Source organism: Cicer arietinum, chromosome 6, assembly GCF_000331145.2.
Source record: "Cicer arietinum cultivar CDC Frontier isolate Library 1 chromosome 6, Cicar.CDCFrontier_v2.0, whole genome shotgun sequence".
Classification (NCBI taxonomy): domain Eukaryota; kingdom Viridiplantae; phylum Streptophyta; class Magnoliopsida; order Fabales; family Fabaceae; genus Cicer; species Cicer arietinum.
In genome coordinates this window covers 46,935,434-46,945,297 of record NC_021165.2, presented here as the reverse complement: position 1 = coordinate 46,945,297, position 9,864 = coordinate 46,935,434, and the positions used below count along the sequence as shown (strand labels likewise).

Sequence of the window (9,864 nt, the reverse complement as noted above, 5' to 3'; positions counted from 1 at the left end):
TATATATATATATATATATATATTACCTTATAAAAAAATTTAAATTTAAACCCGCACTTGTATTATTGTCATGTTAATTTCAAAGCAAGGTGCCTCTATTATCAGTAGAAGCACTACATCACCTGGATATCTTTATTTTTGTACTAGTTATTGTTCACGTGACTTCATGTTTTTGACTAAAGTTTTTTGAGGATTAAAGAAGAATATTTAATCTAATCATAAGCTTTTTTATTATATTAATAAGAATTATTGTCATTAATAGATTTGTGGGTGGAAGCACTAAGAAGACTCTATTATAGATGAAAACCATAAAACACAACATGGTAAACAAATCAATAACTTTGTTTGTGTGAACCATTAAACTATTGACTATAATTTCTAATAAATCATTAATCTTTGTTAAATGTATACTGGTCTAATGCAGCGCCGAATCGAACAGTGAATTTTTTCATCAACATGCTTTTATCAAAAATATTTTACTGGTTTTGACAAAGATTCGGCTATAGTATGATGAATGGTAAGTTATTTATATGTATCTAAGAGCATGAAATCTTGAAAAATATAATTGGATGTGTAACTTTATGTAAAACGTTTTAGTTTATTCTTTCTCAAACACAGTTTTCTAATGTTAAAACTATTTTTTCCATATTATCCTTTGTCATTTTTTATTTATATTTTAGAGATAATTTTTCAAGCAATTTTATGAATTTGTGACAAAGTTGGATTACGTGACATTAAGTCTTAGTTTTATTACGGTAAAATTATAGTGTACTATCTCATATATATATGATGTCAAATAAGCTTCAATCTTGTCCTTATCTATGAATGACTAAACAATGTTATTAATTTTATTTATCTGTATTAAACTCACTTTGATGCAAATCCAGAGTTTAATTTTCCCAAATACATTACTAAACAATGTTATTAATTTTGTTTATCTGTATTAAACTCAATGTAAGACAACTCCACAGTTTAATTTCTACAAATACATAAAACGTGCACTTGAAAATAATTTCATAAAAGTTATTGGTATTAGATACGTGCTTCTATCAAACTTTTATAATAATATTAATTCTCTCTTGTCAGTGATTCTACAACTTTATGTATCCATTTACCACCAATATTCCCAGATGATCATTGTCCATTGAAAAATTTATGTATCCTTTTACTATCTTTAGCAATGATTTCCCTACTAGTCAGTGTCGAGATGTACTTAACAAAATTAAGGCAATCCTTACACATTAAGGTATTCTTGACAATTCTTATTAGTGAAGAATTTGGCAAATTCTCCAACCCAAATGTAATGGCTAGCTTCTCACTATGATAAATGGTAGGGGAGTATGTCTTTTCCTCTTCTTCGTTGTCATTTGTTTCAAATGATTACACTTTGTCTTTGATGCTAATCCAACTCCAATCCTTTAACTTTTAAACTTTCTCTTCTTTCATTATATTCTTCACCCTACAAATATCCTCAAATCGCCCAGTCGAGATGTATGTATTCAACAACAATATATATGTTTCTGCATCTTTCGGTTTGAGACTTAGTAACTGTTCAGCAGCATTATATCCCAATTCCAGATTCCCTTGGCTTATACAACCAACAAGCAATTTTGATCAAATAAATTCACTAGCCTCATGATCCATTTTCTTTACAAAATCGAAAGCTTCCTCTAGCCAACCGAGCCTCACTAACATATCAACCAAACAAGCATAATGGTCCATCACAGGTTTAATTTTATACTCCTTCTATATAATATCGAAGTAATCGAATGCATCATCGACCATACCAGCCCTTCCACAAGCCGATAAAACGCCAACAAAAGTTATCTGGTTTGGCCTAACTCCTACAAGTTTCATATCCTCAAAAAGATGCAAAGCTTGCTTAGACCAACCATGCTGTGCAAAACCAGTTATCATGGAAGTCAATGATATCATTGTTCTAATAGACATCTCTACAAAAACTTTGCTGGCTATCTCAATACTTCCACATTTGTTATACATATTAATTATAGAAGAACCTACAATAACCTCTGATAAAAACCCGATTTTAATCGTCCGAGCGTGAATCTGTTCACCTTGTTCTAAAGCCATCATTCTACTGCAAACACTCAACACACTCGAGAATGTAAATGAATGAGGCTTCATGCCCGACCGATTCAACTTAGAGAAATTTTTTAGCGCTTTGATTCCACTTTGGTATGCAGAAAGATTATCCTTTGAAAGTTCCATCATATGTCCATGACCAGCAATCATAGCATTCCATGTAACCAAATTTATATCATCCATTCCTTTAAACAACCTTTGAGCCAGAAAAACTTATTTTGTAAAATTTATAATCATAAAGAATTAATTAGAATTAGAATTGTGTTCCGATAAACAAGCCCAAAAAAATATATTAAATTTCACAAGTTTATCATCTTGATGTATAAATCCAGAAACAAACCCAGCTCAAACACCTAATAAATTTGATGAGAAGTTTGATAGAATGGAGAAGAGAGAATGAGTTACAGTGTTAAATGATAATAAATTTGTAAGAGACTTCTGAGAATGAGTTACCTAATAAAGAAGGTAAGAGACTTATGCTGCCCAAAACAAGAAAATAAATTTGTTGATGTGAAAAATGAAACAGAGAGTACCTTATCTGGTGGAAAAGAGGTTGATGGGTGTTTTTCTGAATTGTGACAACAACTAATGAAGAAGGAAAAGATGCATATTTATATGATTATATTATATGACTATGAAGGAAGGATAAGGGAAATATTGATAGAAGAAATTGTAGAATGCTTGCATAATTGGTTGAATTGCTTTGCTTGGAAATTATATGATGCAATATATGTTGGATTGGATAAAAATTATGAAAGAATGAGAAACGATATCCAATGTGAACCAGTCACTAAGTGAGTACATCTGAGTCAAATAAATAAAGTTAAACTTTAGCTAGTGAGTATGTTTATCAACCATATTTTGATTATTTTTGTCTGTTCTACAATAATTCAAATCAATAGATAACACTGTTTCGGAACTTTGTTGCTATATATGATGCTATTGTATTTCACAAAAATAGAGCAAACGAGCCAATTGCAAATAATCAAAAATTGATGCAACAGGTTACTTATGAATGATGATAATCATATCAAACTGTTGATTACATTATTGATTTATACAATACAAGATATAAGGGGCAGGCGATGATTGTGGCCTCCCCCCATTATTGATTTATCCAATACAAGATAACAAGTTTTGTTTTTTTTTGCTGTCAAATCATTTAGGCTATCAATTGTTGTATCACTTGAACCACACTCACTAAACACCGAACGTTATTTGAGCTTCCACTCTAAATCATTAATTAACGTGGTTTTGTGAAAGCTCTTTGTTTGCCTCAAGTAGAAAGCTAATCTAAATAATTATCCTGTGTTTGGAATTATGCATTGTAGTCTTGCTTACCTGCAAAGTGCAAATCATTTATGTCCTTACATCGTGTCGAGTCTTGGATTGCTTATGTGATGTTTTATTCTATATTTCTAATATAGCATTCTTAGAGTGAGTTCCCATCTACATTGTGTCAAACATTATAAATGTTAATCACAAAAGTCCTCAATTTAAAATTCATTAGACAAAATTATACTATAGGTAATGTTATAATGTAATATATGTACTTCAATTTGAAAAACAAGTTAAATTCACCTATATGTGACACATGCATACAATGGTAGGGTACTATAACTACATAGCACCTGAATAAATACCCTACAAATATTAATAGAAAAAAGGTGTAAGAAAAATGATAAAGGATACCAAAAATTGAGACTGAAAATGCATAAATAAAAAAGTCACAATTTATAAAAATTTCGTATAGTGTATTAACCGAATAATGAGCCTTGGAATAATGTAAGGAACTCTTCCCATTATACATGAATCAAAACCATATGTTACCTGAGATACATACGATGATAATGTTATAATCTTTAAAGTAATGAAAGAAAACAAAAGTATAGCAAAAAATCTAATAATTTGAGCTTAATTAAGACTAATATGTTTACTGGTATCCAAAAAAAGAATGTTATCACTAAAGAATTTTGGAGACGGATCAAGTGAATCAAGAAGAGGGCGATGCACAGACGATGTAGTACATGTTCTAGCTTAGTTCCAATAGCAAGTAGAAGCCCAATAATATAAACCACAAAAAAAAAAATTAACACTACAAAAAAATTGACCTATCGTGACACACAAAATGTTTCACTAAAAGTAAGTAATTGTAGGTAAAAGTCAATAATACTTTGAGTGACACTCAAATCTAGTGTCAACTTTAAGGGGGCGTCCTGCTACACTTTAAAGACTGTCACTATATGTTCTGATGATTGTCACTACATGTTTTTGATTTCTACCTACAATAGTGACTGTCACTAAACACTAGATAAATATAAATAAAGAATTAGTCTATTCCTACAGTATTATCTGTCACTAAAACCTAAAGAAATATAAATAAAATATTAATCTATTCCTACAGTATTGTCGGTCACTAAAACTTATTATTATTTATTAAATTAAATTTATTTTATCTCCCTACTAATTGTAATTCTAAACTATTATTACTAGTAAATTAAATGTAAATTTCTAATTTATTTTTATTAACTAATGTCATTGAAACATACAATTTATTTTTCAGTCTCATAAAATCAACCTCTGCCCCAAGCCAAAGCGTTTGCATTGTGGAATGCAGCAGCACTGTTTACCCGTAAGGCGAAAATTGATATTTTAAACAACCAACAACATCAAGTAATATTAGTTATTTAATCCTCATGTTTGTTGAGTTCTAAAAAATGAAAACTAATCCAAATGTGGAAAATGTCTAACAGTTAGATGAATAAAATAATCAGAAACAGAAATAAAGTAGTTCAACATTCTTTTCAACTTTTATAAATTGATGGGATTAGTCAAAGTTTTAGATTATACAGATGAGAATAAAGCAAACTAAAAACTATTAATATTTGCATGATTGAGGAAAACATTATGTCCCAAAATTAAAAATAATGGATAAAACTTTGGGAATAGCATCTGAATTACCCTTCCATCTCATAATGCTATGTCACTATCTGTTGAAAGCAAAGGATACCTGTCAACTTGAGATATGAAAGTCTCAGCCACTTTAGAATCGTCTGTGACAATGCATTCAGTGATCACTGCAGAAACATCAAATAAAGCAGCAAAGACCTATAATAAAATTAGTGATAATGATAACAAAAATGAAAATAATTTCGAGGACTCGAACATGCCTTCCATGTTTATTTATGTGGTCAATGGCAGTGAAGACATCTTCAACAATTTCAATTGTGCAAGTAAGTGAGCTGTACTTATGATAAAAAGAACTCGTTTCAACAATGTTTAGCATGGCACTCGCTTTTGGTCCACCATACATTTGAACGCCTGCAAGTCATTTAGATCTATTTATACATGTTTTCCCAATTTTGAGAAAATTATGATGCACTTTTGCACAGTGACACCATGCATATTCAATCATCACAAAAGATTACTACATTTAAACACAAAACTAAATCCATTATGTTACGAAAAAACAAACAAAAGTATTCCATTTAAACCAATGTTCATATAAATCCATTATGAAATAAGGTCAAACCTTCACGTTGGAGTTCAAGGATAAGCTCATTAAGTCCACCATTACACGACAAATTCTTGTGTACAAGAAGAGTTTCCTAAGAATATCATGACACATTATTTCAATGAGCACATTCCATAAATTCTATTCACAAAATCAAAATAATAAGCAAGCAAAATCCAACAGGCTAGGAGAATCTCGATGAACATTTTTTACAGGGAACAAAGCATTGCAAATGATGTGAATGCTAATTACCATTGCATTGCAGGTAGCAGGATAATCAGTCGTTGCCTCCCTAATTATCTGCTTTGCCATATCAATATTAGCAGACTTGTCAACATATACATGACAAATTCCATCTGCATAACAAAAACACATAAAACAATTTCAATAGAAGTCCTAGTTTTTCTTACATGTTTACACATAGGAAATTTATATGTGATACAATACTAGCATGACCAAGAACTGGAATTCTTGTTGACTCCTTGATTTGAGAAACAAGCCTGTTACTGCCTTTAGGGACCACAAGATCTATCACATCATCAAGCTGTGGCAAAGTATATTAATTAGTGAATATCATCACAAAAATATAATTATGAGGATTTTAACTTGTAATATCTACCTTGAGTAGATCTGGAATTTCATCCCTTGAAGTCACAAGCCCAATGAGTTTGTCGCCAACTATATCTGGCATGATTGAAGTAATCACCTACAACAAAGAAGAAATATATATGTAAAGATGGAAACTTAATTATACCAAAAATGATGATCTAGATTGACCTGAAAAAACTACAGCCTCAACTAATAAAATAAATGAATAAACCTTGTGTAAGGCAGCATTTGATCTTCGACCTTCCTTTCCTCCTTTAAGTAATAACCCATTCCCACTTTGAATTGCCAATGCAGCAATCTATTAATTCATTTATCAAACAACTCATACATCAATATCCAAATTAACTTGAAATAAATATTTCATAAACGAGAAGGATATATTGAAATATGATATAATGAAACAACAATCAACTTATACTAGATAGGTAGTTTATAATCATGCTCTTATACTTTTCATGCTAAGTAATAGTTGAAAATGGAAAATGGATAACACAGGAGCACTGTTATACTTAAGCAAGGTTTCGCATTCAAGTCTTGTGAATACAAAAAATTAGCACATGAGAGTTTTGCCTTCTTATAAACATTGTTGTGTTTATGTTCTAATATTTGCAAGTACAGTTTAGAAGTTTTTTCATTATGTAACTGTTGTTACCTGAAGTCGTCTAGAATTATTACGTGCTGCAACTGCCATTTCATGTGCGCTCTCTTGCTTAATGTTTTTCCACAGATGTGCATCTTTATGAAAGACAGTACCCATTTTCTCCCCTTAAAGCACTCGTATGATGTTGTCTGTGGCATAGCCACTTCAACGGAGGTTGAAATACAATTTCCTTGTCAGTAAAATGTAAAAGCCAAATGTATACTTGAAATTTAAATCATGCTCTACATTCATGCAAATTATAATATTGCTCGCCAGTAGTGACAAATATCAGAAGCCTTTATCATTACTTGAACTATATCTCAGGATATAACAGATACTTTAGTAAATACCAATTGTTGCAAGCAAAACAAAATTCCATTTTTATTTTTTCCCCCTAGAGTTGCATGCAATATGTGCTACGATTGATGGCATAAAAGAAATGAGCACTGTATCTACATGACATGATACAGATAACTATATTTCTCTTATTTTAAACAAAATTAATTACGGTGTTGTTAAATAGCGATGCTATAGTATAGCGTAATTTGAACAAATTGCAATTGTTCTGCGATACACTATTTATTATATAATATTGTCAAATAGCGGTCATAGGCTTATAGCAGGCTTGCAGCATTAGCACAATTGCGCAGCGGAATTTGAACAAATCACTATTTTCCGCAATTGAAAACACATTGACTAATTAAAACAATTTCTCTATGGTATGAAAGTGAAACGAAAATAGCTATCTTCATTCTTCAGTGCAAGCACTTTGTTAGAGAAATGAAACACAAGACAAAATGTTACATACCTAGTTATAATAACAGGGATGCCAGCACAAACAGCAGCATTGACTTTAGCAGTCATACCCCCTCTGCCTAATCTTGAAGTTTTTCTCCATAAGTAATTTCTCTTTGATGTTTTTCTTCTATATATGTATGAATTAACTTTGAGATTGGGTCATTAGGAGGACCACTATAAAGGCCCTCAACATAACTTAATAAAACAAGAAGATCAACTTTAAGTTCAAGTGCTAATAGACCAGCCAAAAAATAAAGGAACTTGAAACGAAGCTTCCCTCTAACAAAACCACCTTTACCTTTAGATTCATAAGGAACTTGAACAGTGTCACCACCAGCAAAAGCTTCCACAGTCATTGAACCTTCACAACTATTATTTGCATCACCAACAGAAAAAGTCAGATCATAAACTTTACCAATAGTAGTAATCACAACTTGTGCTAAGGCACTTTCTTTTCCAACAACAAGTTCAATAGCTCTATTTCCTTCTGGTACATAGAAATGATTTGAATCAATGTATTTAACAACTTTAAGTGATTCAACAATCCATCCTGGTAATGGACCGTGTGCATCTTCAATGTGTGGTGGGATTAAAACCCCCCATGATGCATTTGGAAATACATATGGTCCTTCTTCAAAGTTTCCATTTTTTCAATAAATTAGCTACACCAAAAACGTACAAATTAATATCATTATTATTATTAATTCATTATTATCAAACACAAATGCTTCATTATTATTACCTCTAGTTCTTCTAGGTGGATTCAAAACCTTCAAAGCAACATAATCAATAAGGGGACCACAAGCAGGATCATCTTCAACACCAGAATTATGAATAACAATTTCACCTTGTTCATAATCAGCTTTGAAGCCACAAGCAAATGATTCCCAACCATTACTACCATACATAGTTTGTATAGGAATGATACCATAATCTCTTTTCTCAGTAGTTGGGACAACAGACACATTAAGTTTCTTTTCTTGTGCACACGTGTGAGCTGCACTGAATGTGATTGAGTAGAATGAACCTTTATTTAATTTCAAGTGTTAATGAGGATACTGTGTCGTGAGAATGAACAAATCGCAAACCCATATCAGCTCAAAAACAGAACAAATCGCAAACCCACAACCTCATTCAGCAAATCGCAAAAAAATGACACTTAACAAACAAGATTACCAAAATAAAAACTGAAATCGCAAACTGAAATGATTTGGAAAGAAAATATAACTTACTTGCTACAACAAATCGCGAAGTGAAACGAGAGAGATTAATTCAGGGTTGTTCGAAATTGAATTTAGGGTTTTTGGGATTAGGGTTCGTTGAAGATAGTAGAGAGAAAATGGTTTGAGAAATACAAAGAAAAAGAAAAAATTTCTCCTTCGTTGTGTTTGTGGAAGAGGTGTAGTTGCATTTTTATGATACAAGACCAGAGGGGAACGGGTTTCATAAAAATTAGTAGTTACAACTTCTTTTGCATTCTCAGCTACATTTATGTGCATTTAATTTTTTTTAAATATAATAATTTTAGAAATAGTGACACTCTAACCGTAGCTAAAAGTAGTATTAGTGACAGATAAAAAATTATCACAACATCTGAGTGTCACAATAGATACTTTTTTTTGTAGTGTAAGTAATGCATCAACTTGCATAGAGAACATTTACATTTAAATTTACATTAGAATTTTATTAAACATCAGTGTAACATTAGTTTACATCGACAATGTATATCTAATTATCTTTAATTTATAAGCGTGCCTTTGCATATTTAACAAAGTTGTCGACAAGTAAAGTAAAATAAACGTGAGTATGCATAAATGTCAATGAAAACAAAGCTAGGAAGAGACTTACAATGACCGGAATAAAAGCAACTCAGAAATATGTGTTCCATTCTGAAGCAATAAGAAGAAATCTTTAATTAAAACCTTGGAGTCATGGTCTAATCAGTCCAACCACAGTTTAACCGAATGACATATAAATAAATCAAAAAGAAAAAAATAATTAAAAAAAAGTTAAATCAGACAAATCAAACTATACTCCAAATGAGATTAAATTGAAAGGTGAACTGACCACTTTCCTTTCAACTAATTGGCTCGGTCTAATTTTTAAAATATTTTTAATCATGATAATTCATAATAGTCAAATGTAAAGATAGAAAATATAGACAACATGAAGCTACAACTATTGAGAAACATAACAAATT

General features: G+C 31.1%; 3 protein-coding genes across 5 annotated transcripts; all 3 read right to left on the bottom strand.

Moving 5' to 3' along the window:
• Positions 1 to 953: 953 nt before the first annotated feature.
• On the bottom strand, positions 954 to 5,196 carry LOC101495210 (putative pentatricopeptide repeat-containing protein At3g23330). Of its 2 annotated transcripts, XM_073369874.1 has the most exons (5): positions 5,114 to 5,196; positions 3,866 to 3,933; positions 3,685 to 3,747; positions 2,637 to 3,552; positions 954 to 2,299 (listed from the first exon to the last, which is right to left on the bottom strand). In XM_073369874.1, the coding sequence occupies exon 5, from the start codon at positions 2,284 to 2,286 to the stop codon at positions 1,747 to 1,749; it is 540 nt and encodes a 179-aa protein (XP_073225975.1). In that variant the 5' UTR covers positions 2,287 to 2,299; positions 2,637 to 3,552; positions 3,685 to 3,747; positions 3,866 to 3,933; positions 5,114 to 5,196; the 3' UTR covers positions 954 to 1,746. The 2 variants fall into 2 exon arrangements, with proteins under 2 accessions (XP_073225975.1, XP_027186328.1); XM_027330527.2 differs by having other exon boundaries at positions 954 to 3,552.
• LOC101495530 (delta-1-pyrroline-5-carboxylate synthase-like) lies at positions 4,902 to 7,791 on the bottom strand. 2 transcript variants are annotated; one of them, XM_073369873.1, is made up of 9 exons: positions 7,675 to 7,791; positions 6,879 to 7,029; positions 6,438 to 6,524; positions 6,237 to 6,323; positions 6,065 to 6,161; positions 5,870 to 5,973; positions 5,636 to 5,711; positions 5,274 to 5,424; positions 4,902 to 5,180 (listed from the first exon to the last, which is right to left on the bottom strand). In XM_073369873.1, exons 2-9 carry the CDS (start codon positions 6,981 to 6,983, stop codon positions 5,171 to 5,173), a joined length of 717 nt encoding a protein of 238 aa, XP_073225974.1. In that variant the 5' UTR covers positions 6,984 to 7,029; positions 7,675 to 7,791; the 3' UTR covers positions 4,902 to 5,170. The 2 variants fall into 2 exon arrangements, with proteins under 2 accessions (XP_073225974.1, XP_073225973.1); XM_073369872.1 differs by having other exon boundaries at positions 4,902 to 5,424.
• LOC140918635 (BIIDXI-like protein At5g11420) lies at positions 7,742 to 8,710 on the bottom strand (the record flags this gene model as incomplete). Its single annotated transcript, XM_073369578.1, is given in 1 exon segment — positions 7,742 to 8,710. A coding segment is annotated over 1 exon segment (969 nt), but the record flags the coding sequence as incomplete, so codon positions are not given.
• Between the last annotated feature and the right edge of the window lie 1,154 nt (positions 8,711 to 9,864).

Excerpts from the sequence above, each read along its gene's own strand:
- LOC101495210 (XM_027330527.2), bottom strand. The coding sequence starts at position 2,286 with ATGGATGATATAAATTTGGTTACATGGAATGCTATGATTGCTGGTCAT.
- LOC101495530 (XM_073369872.1), bottom strand. The coding sequence starts at position 6,983 with ATGGGTACTGTCTTTCATAAAGATGCACATCTGTGGAAAAACATTAAG. Across the intron at positions 6,324-6,437 it reads CAAATGCTGCCTTACACAAG|GTGATTACTTCAATCATGCC; the intron begins GTTTATTCATTT and ends TCTTTGTTGTAG. Across the intron at positions 5,425-5,635 it reads CCTTGAACTCCAACGTGAAG|GCGTTCAAATGTATGGTGGA; the intron begins GTTTGACCTTAT and ends AATGACTTGCAG.